Here is a 21390-nt window from a genome sequence, read left to right as displayed (position 1 = left end):
TTAACAGTAATTTGTCCCACGACCAAGTTTCCAGAGGCAGTGCCTTTAAAGGAACTGAGCTCGGTAAAAGTGGTAAACGCGCTGTTGTCTATTTTCGCACGCGTTGGTTTTCCCGCTGAAATACAGTCCGATCAAGGGACCGTTTTTACGAGTGCACTGACTACAACTTTCTTAGAGAAATGTGGAATCCGATTAATCCACAGCTCGGTGTATCACCCCCAGTCAAACCCAGTAGAAAAGTTACACTCAGTAATGAAACGCGTCCTTCGAGCACTCTGTTTCGAGCGCAAAGTCGACTGGGATGTGTGCTTGCCAGCAACCATGTTTGCGCTCAGGACTGCACCTCATGAAGCCACTGGATTTACCCCGGCAGAATTGGTCTACGATCGCTCTCTGCGATCCCCACTCCGTATTCTTCGGGAGTCATGGGAAGGGCGAGCGGAGGACTCTACGGTGGTTGTATATGTGCTAACTCTGCTAGAAAGGTTGCATAGAGCACAGGAGCTGGCAGGGGATGAGATGAGCAAGGCACAGGCTCGGGCCGAACGCTACTACGACAGGTCGGCAAGATCACGCCGGTTTGAAGCTGGAGATCAAGTAATGTGGCTGAAACCTTCACCAATGAATAAGCTAGATGTCCAATGGGAAGGTCCGGCGGAAGTCGTTCAAAGGCTGTCCGACACAAACTATCTGGTAAGGATGCCAGGTAGACGTAAGACGCAGCAGATCTACCACAGCAATCTGCTCAAACCATATCGCGAGAGAGAGGTTGTCGTAAACATGGCGGTAAACGTGCCCGAAGAGCCACCACTAGATTTCCCCTTTTCGGGAGCGGAAAGAAAGGAGGATAACGCTGGTCAAACGCTCCAGGCCATGGTTGAGGTAGCTGAGCTCACAGCTAACGAGAAGCGTGACCTTGAAAGCCTCCTGATAGAATATGAGGACATGTTCTCGGAGAAACCGGGTCGAACAAATTTGGTAGTGCATGACATAGAGCTTACGGCCACTCAGCCCGTGCGGTCAAAGGCGTATCGAGTGTCGCCGCGTCAGCGTGCCATTACTGAGACCGAGATTAAAAGAATGCTCGAGCTCGATGTGATTGAAGCTTGTGAAAGCGATTATACCTCTCCGCTTATATTAGTGGAGGTTCCTGGGAAAGATCCGCGACCATGCGTTGATTACCGGAGGTTAAATCACATAACGAAGGATCAGACCTACCCCATACCAAATATAGAGGAAAGAATTGAGGCAGTAAGCAGTGCTAAGTACATCTCTACCTTCGACCTCGTTTAGGGTTATTGGCAGGTGCCTTTGACCGAAAGGGCCAGCAGATATGCGGCGTTTATTTCTCCCATAGGAACATACCGCCCTAAGGTGTTGAGCTTCGGCTTATAGAATGCCCCCTACTGTTTCTTGGCTCTCATGGACAAGGTATTGCGGGGTTTAGAGGGGTTTGCCCTGTCTTATCTGGATGATGTAGCAGTATTTTCAGGGTCATGGTTCGAACATCTCACCCACTTGCGAGCAGTGCTTCAACGTTTCCGCGAAGCAGGTCTGACCGTGAAGGCTCGGAAGTGCCAACTTGGCCGAGCAGAGGTTACTTACCTGGGTCACATAGTGGGGCAAGGCCACCGCAGACCCTCCGATGTCAAAGTGGCGGCAGTTAATAATTTTCCGCAGCCCCGGACAAAGACAGATGTGCGGTCGTTCCTAGGATTGGCAGGGTACTACCAGCATTACATTCCCCGTTATTCAGAGCTTGCCAGCCCGCTTACTGACGCTCTTAGAAAAACCGAACCTCAGATTCTGGAGTGGGATGAAAAGAAAGCGAGGGCATTCTTAGCGCTGAAAAATGCGCTCATGAGCCAACCTGTACTTCAAGCCCCCGACTATGCTAGACCCTTCGTGGTTCAGTGCAAAAGAAGTGACCGCGGCATGGGCGTAGTATTGTGTCAGAGAAACGACGCAGGAGAGGAACATCCCGTGCTATATGCAAGCCGCAAACTAACTGTAAGGGAGGAAGCCTATAGCGCTTCAGAGAAAGAATGCGCCTGTGTTGTATGGGCGGTTCAGAAGCTCGCATGCTATCTCGCAGGATCAGAGTTTATTATCAAGACGGACCACTGTCCCCTCACGTGGTTGCAAACGATGTCGCCTAAGAACGGCCGGCTACTTCGCTGGAGCTTGCTATTGCAACAATACTCTTTCGAAATTCGTTACAAGAGAGGCAAATTGAATGGCAACACTGACGGCTTAAGTCGTTGTTTCTAGGGATCTTGATGGCGTCAGGTAATCTGGCTTGGGTATTTAGGTTCCATTTTTTTTGTGTGTGTGACAGGTTTACAATTGCTTTTTTTTTTATTTGTGCTTTATCACGACACGTGTTTGTGAATTTGAGCAGCCTATTTCAGGTTGGGTTGTTGGAAGTGCTGCTGCTATTGTAATGAAGAACAGGTCGTTTTGGACGAAGTAAAAGCCTGGTGGGTCTCAGGAAGAGAGTATGGGCGCTTGCCTGCTTGGCAGTTGTGTTTCTCGCGTGGTGGACACAGGTGCTGTCTTTCGAGAAGGAATGTTGGCCAGCAGAGCGGGAGCCTTTCTCCCATTTTGGACGACGCTACCAGAGGCTCCAGATCACCGGGGGGTGGCAGAGGAATGCAGCAGAGCCGCATCGAGGTGTCCACGGCTTCAGCACACCAGCATTGTCTTCATCGACCTCTCCCCACAAAGGTGGATGACCTTTGTATGTCGAGGTCTCGACCCGCCGCCGGAGAAGCTGTTACAAAGCAGTAACGAAGTCCTTGGGCCGGCTGCCCCCAAGCGTGCCTTCCCGTCATCTCGGACATTCTTTTGTGGGGTGCGGGTTGTCACCTGCACCGGCTGTATTTGTCTCGGCTGTGCGCTTCGCCTGCGGGGCAGTGGCTACGGGCGGGCCCCTCTGGAATGTGCGGAAGGCCGGTTGTGTGCTACAGGAGCGACTGCCATGAATTTCTCCTGCGTGGTCGCTTCCTAGTCCCCGCGCGTGTGCCACGTTTCATCTGCCACGTGTGAAGGGATACTTGTGTTGTGCTCTCTATGAGTGGTTGGTTCCCCCGAAGTGTCATTTCCACCCCTATCTTCGGAACTGCCCGGCGAGGCAGCGGGAACAGCCCGGCAGAAGAAAACAGGAGAGTGTCGCGAGAAGAGTCGTCGTTCGGACGTTACTGTCCAACATGTTTCAAATAAACGTCTTGTTAAGTTTTCCTTTACGCCTGTCTCTCTGCCTCAGCTCTCTAGAGTTCTGAACGTCACCGTGGCCTGCAGAATGACGACCACCACCCAGCTCCATGCTACCTACGGGGTCCGCTGCGGCCACCGACGCGGCTCGTAACACATGGTAGAGAAAATCTGGATCACACGTTGTCGGGCAAATTTCGCCGATTGGAAACTCATTAACTTGACACTATCACTACCAAGTGCTTCGCATTCCTCCAGTCACCGCACACATTGGCATTTGCAACATGAACATACGCTCGTAGCCCGCGAATGCCGTCGATATCTCGCACGATCATGTCGTCTGCAACGTACCTTTACTGTGCTTCACGGAAACGTGGATGGACACTGCGGTCGAACAGCCAGAATGCAAGTGCATCAGCCTCGCAAAATGGCGAAACCCTACCGAGATGCTGGAGTTGCCATTTACGAACGCTTCGACGGGATAACGCTTTTACCGCGCAGCATTTCATATCAACTCAACTCGCTGACCTAGGTGACTTGTGGTGATGCATGAGTTGCCAAACATCACACGGCTACATCGTCGCAGCAGTCTACACTTCGCTGGCAATGTCGCAGAACGACATCATTAAGTTCTTGCTCCACAACTTCAGTGCGGTGTGCCAAGAGGATGTGCCGATGATAGTCACAGGAGACTTCTACGTGAATGTTCTTCGATGTGAAAATGAGTGGCTTATGGCATTTCTCACTGCCAAACTTGGACTTCACCTCCTGTCTGACATCACAGAGCCAACTACACGCAACAACACATGTCTGAATATTGTGTTCAGAAAAAGTGTTGCGTCACGAGTGCACTGCGTGTCATTGCCAACACACTTCTGTCATCACGAGGTGGTAAGACAGATGCTTGGGCTAGTTGGCGATTGGGAATCAACATAATTGCACAGCGCAGGACTACGAGTAGTTACGGTGTAACTACGGAAGAAAATACAAAGACAGAAAAGAGCGCCTATTTCAACTGAAATTTCATTAGCGCAAACGCTAGAAATATATACTTGTGATAGAAACCAGCACATCAAAGCACAATCGCGCAACCTATTGCGTCACAGCCAGATAATCATTATTTCCTTATGTGGATACAACACCACAACTCAGCACAAACTCACAATCTATTGCGTCAAAGCCGGATACTCGAATGCTTTTTCAGTGAGTGCAACCGAAGGCATACTGATACATAGATCACGCAGCAATTGCATTTGATTGGCCTCAACAATCTCTCCTGTTAGATGCTGACGGTGTTTTGTGACAACGGTGCACTTTTCAAATTCCGGTTTGCAACCGCTATCTCTAAATGAATACCCAGATGGCCTTGAACTGACGAGCATATATGTTAATGATGCTCCTTTAAATGCTCATTCAGGCACCTGCCCGTTTGTCTGACGTACATTTTGTTGCATGACAATGGGATCAAGTAAACGACGGCAATCACACATGCTAAGAATAGCCTCCTATGTTTGATCGTGCAGCAGCTCCTTTGTGAGGACTGCACATGCAGAGCACTGGAAGCTTTTCTGGAGCAGAGAAAACAACCTTCACATCAGCCTTATCACCTCTCTTTTCGGACGAGACTTCGGACGAGACCAGCGAAGAGCTGCTCCTTAACTCCTCGCACTAGGTGACGCAGCTTATCATCTTCTGCCATACCTGGGTTGGCGCGACGGGAAAGGCTTGTCCTGTCCTCCACGTACGTCATCACACTTTCGTCCGGCATTTGAATGCGTGACTGAATGGCTTGCTCCGCTCGTTCACGGCGATGGGGGTCGGCGTAACTTGCCAGCAGCTGACGGCAAAACACAGTCCATGACAAGAAGGGTTCACGGTTTTCGTACCAAGGACGAGCTCCATCCTGAAGGCTGAAGTATACATTCCGCAGCTTTTTGGTGTCGGTCCCCTCGTTGAAAGCAGCAACGCGTTCAAAGTGAGCCAACCAGTCCACGACATCCTCCAACATGGAGCCGCGGAACGCCTTCGGCACTCGTAGCCTCTGCAGTGGGTAATTAGCCATAGAAGTATTTTCCGTACCGCTCTAGGGTGATGCAGTTGACTTCATCTCCTGCAGAGGTTCACATTCGGGGGACAATCCTCGGATTCTCTGACTGGCCCTGTGGACAGGTGTTGTGGCAGGGCTACCAGGAGGCGTTTGGATCATTGGCTGGGAATACACAGCAACTCCACCAGTTGTTGTGTGTGAAAAAGAGGAACTTCTGGTAAGGAATACTGCGTAGACGCAGAGACGCAGGTCAGTCACGCGACACAACCAAAAATCCTCGGCGAGAGCACGCGCTGTCCTAAAAACAACTTCCTTGTTCGTTTCTGCAGAATGCGGGCTCACGCTCGCCGCAGTTCATGGCCAGGTGGCACCATCATTCCGAGCACATCCGAGGGAGGGCCTCCCCACATAGAGATGTGCTCTACACAAAAAAAAAAAAGTGCTACCAGTGGCGACACACGACGTATACCCCTTCGTACCAGCATACGCTGCCCATGGAAGACGCTTCTCATCAGTGCCGTCACTAGGCACGAGCCTTATTGTGGTCATCTCCTGTGGCCATGTTTACTACAATTAATATTGCTCCTAAAAATGCTAGCCTTGCTTCGTGAAACATTTGAATGTGTTGATATCGCATTCATTGCTTCACCCTTTTGGCAAAACTGACTTTTAACACACCTAAATCTAACCACACGGCTGCATTTTGCCTTCACTGAAATCACGTTGCACACTGCTTTGACACCTACCCCGCAGTCTTTGTTACATGTGAACATGTATATGCACTACACATGGCGAGCAGCACAGCATTTTCTTATTAAAGTAATGTGATGTGATGCACTAGTTTTCATTCTGTCCTTCGAAGGCAACCTCTTGCAGCCCTATTGCCATACATATTTTTGCCTTCAGTAACAAGTTTATTTTAGCTTGTGTCTTATCAGCAAGCACAGTGATGCAAGATTTTGGGCAAAATATCATGATACCAATCCAACAATATCAACATTTAAATGTTCGCACATTGAACTACAAAGAATGGTCCAAGATCAAAGCTATGTCACCTCATCTCACGTAAAACAATGTAAACAAGACCAGAAAAATGTGCTATAAGATGCAACAGAATGAATGAATGCTGCTCACTCCATGTCATAGACCTTTCCACTGAAGACTACCTGGACGCCACCATAGTCCTCTCTAGGCTGTTGTTAACATGCGTGACCCCTTGCGCATGAAGGGGCAGGAGGGGTGGCCAACCCTGTAGTCACCTAAGAAGTTGGGTGCAAAATCTGCCCCATACATTTACTCAATAGGGATGGGATGGGGGGAGCAAAGTTTGTCCCATACATTGATGTATAGAAGGGAGGGGGCACTGCAAAAAACCTTTGCCCCCCCCCCCCCCCCCCCTTAAGGAGAATCCTGCGCACGCCAATGATGACGAGGCTGTGACGTCGGCTTTTGTGCTCCCGTGCAACAACCCAGAAAGAAAGCGATTCTCCTTTTCGTGAAAAAAGGTCTATACCACAGTTTCCTGATAGTAATCATCCAGCACTCAAATATATGTACCCTTCCGCAGTACACAAAATAAAAGCGCTCCTGAGGAACCTGTACAGGAGGCCACAATCAAAGGTCCTTGTACTTGCAGGCCTGTTTCTGATGGCGCCTCAGATTGTCGACTCTGTAAAAGGCAGAGCCACAGTCTCCGCACTCGAACTGTCGGTCGCCACTGTGAATGAGAGCATGCCGTTTGAGGTCTTTAGATGATGAAAATGCCTTGGTACAAATGTCGCAGATGTGACCCTTTGGGATGTCACCGTGGCAGGTGCGCCAGTGAGACTTGAGGCTTTTTCCCGTCTTAAAGACCTTTGGACAGTCACTGGAAAAGCACCAGAGGGTCACGTTAGTCATTTTCATGGGGATAAGAAAAGTGCACCCCCTTTGATAACTTTTTGAAGTGGACACTAACATAAGAACACTGGCGCACGTAAAGAAATAAAAAACACCAGGCCTGCGCAGAACATGCAGCACAATCAGTGAGAAAGCTGGAACAGCAGCCCTTAAAGGCCTTTTTTAAGCACTCTATTGGTAACTGCTACAAGCACACTTGCAGGGTACCCACTATGCCATTGATAATCATTTTTGTGTAGTAGGGAGGCATTCATTATGCTATCCTTTGTCATTTTTTGGAGAAGCATAGTACACGCTACACACCTGCAAAGAATCCTGTGCAATTTTTTAATGCTGTGGCTCACAAGGATGAAGAATTATGCCTGAAGCTTTTGCAATGAGTTGGAGCATTCAACAACCTACTCGTTATGCAATTCGCATTGTGTGATGCCTGGTTGTTCCTTTGCTGTTCTAAATGCTTTATTACTCATATTTACATGATTCCTTTCCTGACATCAAGCCACCCAGTTTGCAGTAGAGTTCCAAGCACCGGCGCAGCTCAGTGGTAGAATATCGGGCTGGCATACAGGGTTCGAATTCGATTGTGTCCTTCGTGTATTTCATTTACATAGCTTTTTCCTTATTTTGCATGATAGTAATTATGAACACCGGCGACGTCAACGGACAACTACAGCGCACATGACCCTTGATGTGACTAGATAACAGCGTTCACTGCAAAACACTTGAGTGCAAACTATCAACTGGAGTCTATTTGAAGACACACAAATGCCATTACAGTAAAATTGTTATTTAGAACATGAAGGGGACTATCAAATCATTCTAATTAAGCGCGGTTCGAATTAAAGGGTGGGCACTAGAATGAATGAACATCCCTCCCCACAGTGCTAGCAGCAATCGCAGCCACCTTGGGATTCATTACAGTAAATTGGCGGCTGCTACACATTTTTTTGCAGGTGATTTTGTAAATTAGGTTCATGGAGCTCAAACAACAAACACGATTAAGTGATCAGCCAGTGATATGCCAGAAACAAGCCGTGAAATGCATTCATGTGAGCAGAGAGCCTCAATATCAAAATATATGATGCTATAATAAAGTTCTTAATACCATACCATACTTGTGCACCAGCACACTCACAGCACACATGCTGCTGTTTGTGCTAGTCTGTTGAAAGTGTTCCTTCTAGAGCTCTTCTTTTTTTTTGCGCAGCTTTTTTTATTTAGTATGCTGCACTAACTCACCGACATCAAGCTCACTCTGCAACACATAACATGTTTTCTTTCTGCACAGCAGTCATAATTATGCAATAGATTTCTGAAACGTATCCTTTGCTTCTGCACCCTACCAAGATGTGTGGTGGATTCTCTGCAATGTGATACCCAATGCGATGCTTTCACGCTTTGCATTATGAATCGGGCCACCACTGAGCACATACTACAACACCATACCTGCCAAGTTCAAGAATCCTGAATCCGGAAGATTTCCGCAACAGGGAGGTTCGCATTAAATTATTTGCCCCAATTTTTTTCGGCACCAAAAGAAAACGAAAAAAAAACATCACGAAAAACAAGAGGGAGTGGGGGGGTCTTCATTAGCATTGCGGTGTTGTAATGGCCGAACACACGAGAGCAGGGTTTCCATAGAAAGTGAGAGCCTCAAAGGATCAAAACAACTAGCAAAATCTATTCCCGTCAAAGCAACTCGCGTATGTCTTCCTGGGACACACGTGAATGGACGGGACAGCGCAGCTGGCTGCCGCAAAACGGCGGGTCAGAGCTTTGTTCACTACTTGATTTTTTGGACCATTATGCCAAAACGTTTCCATAGACTATTTTACGTCTTTACTGCCTTTAATCTACTGCTGCGTTAGCCTCATGCCCTCGGAGCACGTAGATCGCTATTACGCCGCCGCGACCGCGGTTTTGTACGCGGCAGTTGCGACAAATGGTAGTTTGTTCTTTTCAATCTCATGGAACCTCTCATGGAACCTCTTGTAATTAGTGTCAGCGGTATTGAGGCCTTGCTCAGGAATCTCGACGACAGTAAAGCTATCGGCCCTGACGGTGTCTCTCCAAGAGTTTTAAAACAGTGCGTTAACCCCATTTCGCTCTACCTTTACCTGATCTTTGAAAAATCACTAAGCACTGGCCAGTTGCCACAAGACTGGAAAGTGGCAAATGTAGTCCCGATCCACAAAGGAGGTCCTAAAAAAGATGTCACGAATTATAGACCTATTTCGCTTACCTCGATATCATGTAAAATCATTGAACATGTAATATATAAGGCTCTAATGAAGCATTTATTAGATTACGATTTGTTAACAAAGACTCAACACGGTTTTCGTAAGGGCTTTTCCTGTACGACCCAACTTCTCGAGTTCTACAACGATCTAGTATCCGAAATTGATCTAGGTGGGCAAACAGACTGCATCTTTTTAGATTTCAGTAAAGCTTTCGACACTGTTTCGCATCCTCTGCTCCTCGAAAAATTACGAATATTTAATATAGATGAGAGAATTTTTAATTGGATAGAGAATTACCTGTCACAGCGCCGCCAATGTGTTGTCCTGAATGGTACTAAGTCGGAATTTCTAGAGGTCACTTCGGGCGTCCCCCAGGGATCTGTATTGGGGCCTCTGCTATTCATAATTTTTATAAATGACATTAACAAAGATATAAGCTCAAGTATACGGCTCTTTGCTGATGATTGCGTAGTCTACAGAAAAATTCAGAAAGAACATGATGTCCTTGAATTGCAGGCTGATCTTGCACGTATTCATCAATGGTGCCTTAAGTGGCAAATGAAGTTAAACACAAATAAGTGCGTTCATGTGTGTTTTACAAAGAAGAAAAAAATATTTGATGCAAATTTTTGTCTAGGAGGAAATAAATTAGATAAAAAATACTCGTACAAATATTTGGGTGTATTGCTGTCGCATGATTGTTCCTGGAATGCACATGTGGATTATGTGGTTTCCAAAGCCGCGATAGCGTTGAATTATATTCAAAGGAATTTGAGATGTGCAGATCCTAACCTTAGAAGCACGGCCTACCTCGCTTGTATTCGTCCAATCTTGGAGTATGCCTGTACTCTTTGGGACCCAACACAAACAGGTTTGATAAATAAATTAGAAAAAATACAAAACAGAGCAGCCAGGTTTGTTTTGGGTCGGTACGGACAAAAGCAGAGTTGTACCGAAATGAAAAAGGAGTTAAACTGGGAGTTACTGTCGTCCCGTCGCAAAAAATTGCGTTTGAAGCTTTTATACCAGATATTTCATAAAAAAACGGGACTAGACAGCGACACTTACTTAAAAAGACCAGATTACATATCTCAACGTACAGACCACATACACAAAATAAAGCCGTGCCGGGCCAGGACGAACCTGTATTCAAACTCGTTTTTTGTTAAAACTATTAACGAATGGAATTGTTTGACATCTAAGCAAGTGTGCAGTGTTAATGAAGATGTATTTTTTTCAACTTTGTAACCCCCCTGCTGTAACGCCTCTGGCAAAGCGGGGATATGTATGAATAAAAAAAAATCCCTGTGTGCTGGCCATGCGCATGCCTTCTAAACCAAGTCATTTTGTGCCATCTACGATCGCATCTGCTACGGTTTTGTCTGCAAGGCAAATTGATGGCCAAGGAGCGTCATTTCAATAGGCTCAATTATGGTCTTGTGCGACCCTAAACATGAGTCAAAAACGCACAAAAATATCCTCCAGCCAATTTTACAACTCCAGGGCTGAAAGGGTTATCCCATTTTCACTTGATTGTTTTGTTTCCCATAAAACATGTGCTTCAGGTTATAATGGAAACATTTTCTTGAGGGGCTCATCCCTTAGACACAACATCAAACAGACAAGTAGGCCAGTGAAACAATAGAGGATATTGACTGCTGCCTTTTAACTGAAGATTGTGACAAAAATTGACATGAATTAATGTGGACAAAAATTAACCTTTTTCGCAGATGGGATCCCAACCCACAGCCTTTGAACTATGTGTCCGATGCTATATCAATTTAGCTAAGATGAAAGGCACTGCCCTGTCCATCTGTGAAATTCCTGATGTTCAACTTAATGGGCTCAAAAAGTTTTGGTTCGAGCAGCAAAGCAATAATTAGATTGTTTTCACTGCCACATGTCACCTATGCAAGAGTCACTGAAGGCACCACAGATATTCCCACATGCCCTTGACATTCAGTCCTCGCATGAAACCTGAGCACACAGGATCTGCACACATGTCTATTTTTTCCCCTTTATTGCAAAATGGTTCTCTCCAGGCCATTCATTTGGTACTCGTTAGATATCACAACGGCCTTTCAACAAGCAACACTCTATTTGACTGATTGATTGATATGTGAAGTTTGACGTCCCAAAACCACTATATGATTATGAGAGACGCCATTGTGGAGGGCTCCGGAAATTTCTACCACCTGGGGTTCTTTAACATGCACCCAAGTCTGAGCACACGGGCCTACAGCATTTCCGCCTCCATGGGAAGTACAGCCACCGCAGCCGGGATTTGATCCCGCGACCTGCGGGTCAGCAGCCGAGTACCTTAGCCACTAGACCACCGCAACGGGGCAACAAGCAACACTCTAACACATGCACTATACATGAGCAACACCTCATGTGCAAGTTTGTGCATGATGGCTAGCATGGAACGCTTTCTTTTTTTGCCCCGCTACTAGCAGTACTAACACTTCCATGCTTACATGCATGCCAAAAAGTGGACGGGGAATGACAGTTGCTGAAGCTTTAGTTAGTAGACCATTGGACGAGCTTTTCGAAAGTAGCAGGTTCGGTCCTTGCCATTGTTTTAATCTTTTCCTACTGCTTTTTCCTATCGCTGTGAGTATTTGCCAGTCACTTCGTACTCGTACCTTTCTTGTTTATCCTTTTATTGTATTATGCATCATCCCTACTACCTTTAGGCCCTGAGAGTATAATAATATTGTCACTCTGAACAAGGTGAGCCCACCTACCTGCACGTGAATGACTGTGGGCCAGGTACATGTGCCAGCTTGAAGTGCGCATCGAGGTACCGTTTCACAACAAAGGTCTGACCACAGGCAGCGCACTGGAAGTTCTTCTCGATACGGTGCACCGCTTCGGAGTGTTCCTTCAGGGCATACTTGCGTTTGAAAGATATGCCTGTGTGGAATGGGGGAAAAGAAGCACACACATCACGCACCTCCACTTAATTACGCAGTTAAAACTCTTCAAAAGAGTACTGACATGATTTATCGGCACCCCAAAAAGGAATATTTTCATTTCCGTGACAACGCTCTTCACATGCCAGACAACACGTGTAAAATATTTTAGTACAATTTCAAAGTTTTTGCCACCGAGTATCTGCAAGCCAGTTCTACCACTATCACGGCAACACAACAGAGTTCACTGGGTTTGCAAAATCTGCATCCTGAATGCAGCAGTCAGAATCTCTGGACGACTATTCACTCATTACGTGAACCATGCTCGACTGACAGCTGTTGCTTGTGTGCTGCGAGTTGCAGTGTTTTTGTGATGTCAGCCACCCCCTCAATGCAGAAACCGAAATTGTTGTTTTAAGGTAGCAGTATTAAAAATACATTCAGTGTATTTTCAAGCACTATGACATTCTCCTTAAGGTTCTCTACACCCGTGTTTTTATTCAGAGCAATGCGAAAATGTTTAATATTCATGCTCTAAGATCTATTGACAAGACTATAGTACTTGTCAAGAACAAAAATTTGTTACATAGTGAACCTCGTACTCATTTTATTGCATGCAGTTATAACTGATGGCACTAGATGGGTACACATACCCATATCATGCCATTTGTGTATCTCCTTTCACTAAATGGCCATCTGTAAAAATCTTGCATATGACATGGCTGCACCCTCGCCACAAGAAAGTGAAAGCCCACACAAAATCTCTTTTATTAGGATTGTTCAAATAGTAAACTTAAAGCTTGAAGCAAATTTGAAGTGAATTGTGATTTGGTCTAATAATCCCTAATTGATTGATGATTGATTTGTGGGGTTTAATGTCCCAAAACCACTATATGATTATGAGAGACGCCGTAGTGGAGGGCTCCAGAAATTTTGACCACCTGGGGTTCTTTAACGTGCATTCAAATCTGAGTACACGAGCCTACAAGATTTCCGCCGCCATCGGAAATGCAGCCGCCACAGCCGGGATTCGATCCCACAACCTGCGGGTCAGCAGCCGACTACCTTAGCCACTAGACCACCGTGGCGGGGCAATAATTCCTAATTGAACTTGAATAGTATATATCACATATTTTAAAAATGGGCCTACTATTTGTCATGAACAAACTAACCTACACAATATGTGTGTGTGTGTGTGTGTGTGTGTGTGAGTGTGTGTGTGTGTGTGCACGTGCATGCATGTGCGTGTTTTTTTTAGCTTGAAACAAGGCATGTGCAAATGTAATTCTTTTTGGTCAAAAATAATTGGAATCAACCTTGAATAACAGCAGGATTTGACTTTTAGAATGATAGCAGTAAAAACCTGTCAAGTACAGTACATTTGAAAATTTTCTATAAGTACAGCATATAGGCTGGTATAACAAGCATTTAAACTCAAAAAATTATGACTTGATAAGAGCGTTTAACCTTGCAGTGTGGCTTCCCGGCATTTCAGACTCTCCCTAAAAAATTGCACTCATGGTGCAGCACTCCACCACAGCAGTGAAACAAGTGGACTAATATAGACCTATTTTTTTTTTTCGAATTCTTTGAATTAACCAATACTAACTAAAATACGACTGGTGAATTCAAATACTGTAATATTGGTCCGAATAGTTGCACAAATCTGGATAATACATATAGCCGTGTTTTGACCAGCAATAGTGTACATACCGCAGATTTTGCAGGGGAACAGCCTACGGTCGCTATGCTTGATCATGTGAGCCTTGAGAGAGCACTGGCTGGGACATATCTGGTCACACTTTATGCACTTAAACACCTTCACATCGCTGTCCATTGCTTGGTGAAGCTTAACATGCATCTTCAAACTTGACTTCCATCTGCACACAGTATATGCAAGCAAATGTAGGATGAGCCAGTGATGTTTCTGCCCAAGGACTGGACAGTTGAACTGATAAACTATAAGATTGAATGCCTTTTTAAAGGGGTACTAAAACCTTTTTTCGGAGGAGAGTTTACTCGGCCATACAAATCTCATGTATACAGAGATGGCTCTGAGCAAGTGTGACGCACAGCAAATGATGATATTTTATTTTGACATCAAAGTCAATTTTCTCCCGGTAACCTACCAACATCGACACTAACTTGACATCAGGCTACAGTACTAGTCCTGGTGACTTCACGCAGCAGTCTGGCTAGTTAGTTTCAATAAATCATTGAAATAACTGCATTATTTGGATGTCGTATGAGTTGCAGTAGATCACAATTTTCTGGTTCTAGCACGTGGTTGCGACGCGTAATGTTTGGGTATAAGTATTGCTGTTTCTCGGATTAAACCACATTGTTGAAAGTTAACGCCGTGTATGTGTTCTGTGTCTTCTTCTCTGTCCCTTCCTGGATGCACTATACCTCGAACAGTATCTGGAGACCTTGTACATAGGTGCTTGGCAGGCACCTTGCCGAACGTGTATGTACATATGTATGTGTCTGGAGACTGTGCATGCACACTGAGCAGGAATGTACATGGCTGTCCCATCTCGCTCACCCCTAGAAATGTTCCCATATCAAGAGATCCCACCTAAAGCGTCGATCACAGATGTCGCAGGAGAACGACTGCTCGCCACCCATCTTGCTGCCGTGCTTGTGCGTCATGTGCTGGCGCAGACAGTCAGCGCTGCTGTACTCCTTCTGGCACAGGGAGCAACAGTGCCGGTCGTCCCTGTCTCGGTGCGTGGTGCAATTGTGAACTTCCAGGGCAATCGCTGTTTGGTAGAAGGTGCCACAAATCTAACACAAAATAAAGCAGCAGAAATTATATATAAGAGATGACATTAGCAATAATTGTAATGTAAATTTAAAGAAAGAAAAGTGAACAAAAAGACAACTTGACGCTGGCAGGAACCAAACCTGCGGCCTTTGTATATCACATGTGGTGTGCTGCTGATTGAGCTACAGGGGTGGTCATCCTCCCATGTACTTTAGGGAGTATATACGTGCATTTAAATTAAACTATATTAGTCAGCACCCCTACAGGGTGTCTACCAATATGATTTTTCCAAGTTTTCTGACTTCCAGATTTTCCAAGACAATTAAAAGCAAAGTCCATGACCGTAACGTCTGCTTGGAAAACTCTGTGCACTGGAAACAAACACTCTAGTGGCAAAAAAAAAATATCATGAGCTCATATAAAATAAGTAAACATATTTACTGCAACCGCTCAGAATGTTCTGAGCACATGTGGTAAATGTAAAAAAATATGTATATCAGGCTAAAATAAAACCTCTGAGCCGGGCAATGAGCAACTCGGCTGTTTGATGTTTAAAAGAACCAGGAAACAAACACACAAGTAAAAAATTAACAGCAGATGAATGTATGAAGGAGCCTACGATAGTCCGACAACACAGTCAAAGTTGCTAGGAAATGCAACAGTAGTGCCATCTGGTGGCATTCCTGTAAAAGGAGGACACGGCAGCCTGACTGGTTCCACCACTGGAGTATATTCTAGTCCACTATAATGGCTACAGCCCATGCTACTTAGGATGTGGATTGAATCTGATGAGATCGACCTGAACTGCTGTATTTACTGACTTCGCCATTTAAGATGTGGATTGGAATGAGGCTGATTCCACCTGGATTGCTGTATTTACTACTGATTTGCATCCCCACCTAATTTGCCGCTTTTATAATATGGTTTTCAGCAAAAAAGAACAACTACTAGTACTCGCGTATTGCCCCACCGCGGTGGTCTTGTGGCTAAGGTGCTCGACTGCTGACCCACAGGTCGCGGGATTGAATCCCGGCTGCGGCGGCTGCATTTCCGATGGAGGCGGAAATGTTGTAGGCCTGTGTACTCAGATTTGGGTGCACATTAAAGAACCCCAGGTGGTCGAAATCTCCGGAGCCCTCCACTACGGCGTCTCTCATAATCATATGGTGGTTTTGGGACGTTAAACCCCACATATCAAACAGTACTCGCGTATTCTGTGCACTTATGACTAATGACAATGTTGCACGAACAGAGCTGTATTACAAACTTTTTCTTTCTTTTTTCTGATGACCGCATGCATGTTGAGGTTTTATTTCTTTTGGCTGTGATGCTTGAAGTGCAAACAAAGTCCTCAGATGCCTGCAATGAAAGTATGCCAACGTTGAATATGTAGTGGCAAGAAGGAATTTGTCTGGTTGCAGCAGCTCCCTCGATTCCACAGATGAATCACAAATGTTGGCATGTTACCTTCGTTCACCACTTTTCTGTGGACGTGACACTAAAAAATATTCACAAATTTAATAACACATCAACAACTGAAATGAGAAATTTAGCTGAAGTTACCATAATGCTACCCTTAAAACACGAACTACCATCAATAAGTGTGTAGCTGAGGACATCTGCTATTACATCACTAATAATAATAATAATAATAATAATAATAATAATAATAATAATAATAATAATAATAATAATAATAATAATAATAATAATAATAATAATAATAATAATAATAATAATAATTTTATATATTTATTTATTTGTTTGTTTATTTATTTATTTACAGTACCTCAAAGGCCCCAATGAAGGAATTTTACATGAGGGGTGGGCTATTACAATCGGTTAAAGGAGTAGATGCTCTATCGCTGCTTTGAAGTTGATGATACTGGAGTGGTGCGCAACGTGAGGAGGAAGGCCATTCCAATCTTGTACGGTCTTGACAAAGAAGGATGAAAGGTGCGCAGTGGTGTGAGCTCTTGGCGGGTAAACAGCTTTCCTGTGATTGATGCGGTCTGAATGACGATAGGCTGGCTTGATGGTGGGAGTACAAGGCGATCCATGATAAAACTTGAAAAACAGGCACAGACGAGCTATACAGCGGCGTGACGAAAGGGTAGCGAGGTTAGCACGAGATTTAAGTTCGGTTACGCTTAACTGATATGAATAATCTGAAAAGATGAATCTTGCTGCCCGGCTTTGCACTGTTTCAAGTGTTTTAGTATTGTTACTCTGACGAGGGTCCCAAACAGCACATGCGTATTCAAGTTTTGGTCTGATTAGTGTCTGATAAGCGAGTAGTTTGACAGGGGTAGGAGCTAGATAAAGGTTTCGGCGCAGACAGCCAAGAACACGGTTTGCTTCGTTAGTAATGTGCGTTATGTGAAGGGACCATGTTAAATCAGAAGATAATAATAATAATAATAATAATAATAATAATAATAATAATAATAATAATAATAATAATAATAATAATAATAAAGGCATGGGATAGCCCAACAAGCCTCTGTTGATGCCAGTTCTAGCCTAACCAGAAGGCCTTCAAGCTGAGTCTAAATCGAGGACACGACAAACATGCACAAATTTACCGACATGAGTAATGTTGTGGTTTGAAAGTCAGACATGCCGTGCGATATGTACAAGCAATATACCAAAATAATGCATGTACCCAGGGAGCTAAGGAATGCATTGGTGAATGTGGAGGACAAGTTGCCGAGCTGAAATTTCCCGTCATCTTTACGCCATGGGTTGCCCCAATTGTGAAAACCAGTACATCGGTGAGACAGGCGATTTCAAAAAATGAGTTAAACATATATATGATGCCACGAAACAAAGTGTGGCCTCGAATGCCCTTGCTGAACATGTGGAACCTACAGACCACCAAATTGACTGGTCAAGTGCGTGTGTTCTGGACAAAGAAAAAAAGCTTGCATCATGCCTGCACCTCGAATCCAGGTACATATACAAACATATGCTGAATAATAATGATGAGACACTTCAACAATGTACTCTCACTGCTTATGTCACGCACTTAGGCGTACTTAAGTCGATGCGCCTTTCTTATGGCTTTTATGGCGAACAAGGCTCCCACATAGGCTGTCGAAATGTCAGTAAACTTTGTGTTCTATTGCTTGGTGTATCCTTTCGCACTTACACTAAAAAGTAAGTTATGCACTGCCCTTTTTCTTTTCACATCTCTACAAGCAGTTCACTTCAGCTGCAGCCGAAGCAGCAACTTTTTTAGCTTCGATAAATGGTAACGCTTATTTTTTTGACAGTCGCACAAAACTGCTGTCTATTTCCACGACCTGGCCAGTTTTTTTTTTTTTTTTTGGGGGGGGTGGGGGGGAATTCTCTGACTTTTCCAGAGGGTGCAAATTCTCTAACTTTTCCAGGTCTTACAGCTTGGTAGACACCCTGCTACAGGAGCCATGGCAGCGTTTCAGAGATCATTTCCACTTCTTTCCTTCATTAATAGCGAGGGTGCAGTCCTGGCAGACTTGAGAGTTAATCAATGCGTCACACCAAGGTTGCAGGTTCAGCCCCTGCCAGCGGCAAGTTAGCACCCAATGCGCCAGTATTCCTCTTTTGGTGGATAACCGAGGTACTCACTACACGTGTGAACTTTGTTGATGCTGCATGTAGCTGATAATGAATAGTAATTGATGAACACTTTGCAGTGGGTGAGAGCATTAAACCACACCCTCATCATGCAGTTAGCACTCTGTGATAACAGGTTATTTTACTTTTCTGCCAAGTTGTATGACATAAGTTAACGTGACTCTTTGGCCGACGTTACACATGTCCCTTTTGCAAATGAGTTTCAAGCACCAACATGGCTCTTTAGTGGAATACTCAACCACCATGCAGAGAGCCATGGTTGAAATCCAATTCGATGTTGGATATTTTTTCCCATAGCACAACCACACACACACACAGAAATGAAGGTACACAAAATAGCGCTGACTCACAATTGAATTTTTTTTTCGGGAACAGCAATATTAAAAGCACAATCTGAAGGAACCCCAAATTCACTCTGCATCAACAACAACAACAACAACAAAATACAAGAAACATTGCACCACATTAAACTCACATGCAATGGTCTAAAAAAAATTGGCTGCGGCTTAAGTCAGTTATGGTTGGATGTGCTAGCGAGAGGAACGAATAATCTTGTTTTTCATCTTTGTTCTCTGCATGGTAATGAGTCTTGAAGCGAGACTCATTCTTCCTCCATCTCCTCGTCTCAGCGCCCCATCTTGATTTCGCTCCAATGACGAAGCCTGGCTTCTTCCAGTTTCTTCGACTCATTTTTCATATCGGCCGATGAATCCCACCTAACTAATCCCTCCATCTATCTATCTATAAATATATATATATATATACATATATGTATATGCGAGGCAACGCTGACTACTCCTCTGATATCATGCCAATGGCGTGAGTGCGACTGCCAGCTGCGGCATGTGATAGGCAACGGCCCAGGGTTGGTGGTGTGTGGCCACTGCGAGAATACAGCCAATGGAACTCACGCTAAAAATTTTGTACTCGCAATCGTAGAATGTCACAGATGGCTCACTGATTAATGAACTGGATCGTTTTCTTATGTAGTGAGCCTTATTTAACCCTTTTAGGTAACAATCTGGTTCACGAATCCGCGAACTACCGTTGACATTGCTTGACTGTGAGAACAAACTGACTGTGAGACCAGTACATGTGACATCAACGTAAAATGTGTTCGCTTTGTTTTTTTGTTAATACTCAGTGATTTTCACATTCTTTCAGTTTACGCATACGCTGGTTGTTCTAATGAGTGTCATTTTTGAAATAAGAATTCAGCTATGAACCAGTGCTCTGTTTTCCATGTATTTTCTTGCCTCTGTCCGTGTGTGGTTGTGCTTCTGGTGGACCATGAAGTACAGAACACGCTTGTCTAGAGCGTTGGAGCGCGTGACAGTGAATGCTATTGTCTGTAGCTGCTACCTCACATTTGCTACAAGCTTAGCACAACATCCTAACAAGCAGTGTGGCTATGTAAGGTACCATTACGGCGCCAGTCTTTGAACATTTCTGCAGCGACCAGGTGGGAGTTCTTGGCAAGCCATAACAAATACACCCCAAGACCGCGGTGAACAACGGAGCACAAGCGGGGATGGCCCACCTGGCAGAAGTGTTTGTGGCGCCGGTGCGCTCGGTCGTGCCTGGCCAAACCGAGCGCGCTTCGAAAGGTGCGCAGACAGCGGGAACACTTGTGCGTACTTGGCTCCTTGTGGGTGTCCAAGTGCCGCTCCAACATGGCTCCTTCGAGGAACGATTTCCCGCATACATCGCACGGGACGCGATTCAGCATGAAGTGTTGAGCCCGGTGTTGGTAGAGGTAGGACTTCTTGTTGAACCCCTTGCCGCACTCTAGGCAGTGCAGGCCTTCCGCCTCGTCGATAGACTGCAGCACCCGCGGGTGACAGTCGCGCAGATGTTTGGTGTAGTCCGCGTATCTGTCGTACTGAGACTCGCACGCGAGGCAGTGAGTCTTCAGGTTTGGATGTGCCGCCGCGAGGTGTTCCAGGTGCGAGCACTTGTCGGGTGCGTCGGCGAAGCAGATCACACAGGTGAAGCAGGACGGACTCATTCGAGCGTCTTCGCTGTTTGTGTTCCCCACATAGTCGGGGTCGTCGGACGTATCTGTATCGCCATCGAGCGGTGCAGGATTCAAGAGAGCGGTATAGTCTTTACGAGGCAAGCGTAGCTTTCGTACAGCACTATCTGTGCAAGGACCTTGATTGTCACCCGACACTGCTTCAGACATCTTGGGAAACGGCTACAAGTGCAGTTAATCAAACACAAACGCCTCGAAACGACACCAATGTGTGGACCAGTGAAACTTTCCTCACAATGCGGTGGTTACTTTTGAGAACGCTCGCTACCACGTTGTTGTCACGACTTGCAAAAATGCTGCCAGAGTGTCTAGACGAAAGGCACTTTCTACCTTTGTCCCGTTTTAACGTCATTATTCACAAAGTCTAATTTTCCATCGTGGCTTTGCCGGTGACAACAAAGTGCAACTGTGGACTGTGGGTCGCTGTATTTCTGCGATGGCGATACGGTTTGTGATATGCATAGAGTTTCATACAAAAATGAATCTCTATGGTGACATGGTTTCGTCCACCAATGTGCCGAAATTGCATCGGTGGGCAAGAAGAGCTTTATAAAATAGCCCGCTGATTTTTAAAACTTTGTTTTCAGCTATTTGGTAAAATATTTTTTTTAAATGTTGTTTTGAGTTACATGAAAACTGTAACAAATTTTTCTTGA

At 45.1% G+C, this 21390-nt stretch overlaps 1 protein-coding gene across 2 annotated transcripts in view; it reads right to left on the bottom strand.

Moving 5' to 3' along the window:
- LOC119180685 (zinc finger Y-chromosomal protein) overlaps nt 1-21192 on the bottom strand; it is a 42619-nt gene extending 21427 nt beyond the window's left edge. Inside the window, exons 1-5 of one of the 2 annotated variants that reach the window (XM_037431811.2) lie at nt 20240-21189; nt 14893-15101; nt 14028-14194; nt 12147-12315; nt 6152-7127 (exon numbers count right to left, since the gene is read on the bottom strand). In XM_037431811.2, the coding sequence (XP_037287708.2) occupies nt 6875-7127; nt 12147-12315; nt 14028-14194; nt 14893-15101; nt 20240-20884 (1443 nt within the window). In that variant the 5' untranslated portion in view covers nt 20885-21189 and the 3' untranslated portion in view covers nt 6152-6874. Of the gene's footprint in view, nt 1-6151; nt 7128-12146; nt 12316-14027; nt 14195-14892; nt 15102-20239 lie in introns of those variants that run through there. The other variant, XM_075874889.1, reaches the window with a different exon arrangement.
- Nucleotides 21193-21390: the final 198 nt, after the last annotated feature.

The sequence above is a fragment of the Rhipicephalus microplus genome, chromosome 10 (assembly GCF_043290135.1).
Source record: "Rhipicephalus microplus isolate Deutch F79 chromosome 10, USDA_Rmic, whole genome shotgun sequence".
Lineage (NCBI taxonomy): Eukaryota > Metazoa > Arthropoda > Arachnida > Ixodida > Ixodidae > Rhipicephalus > Rhipicephalus microplus.
This window is presented reverse-complemented; position numbering and strand designations above follow the sequence as displayed.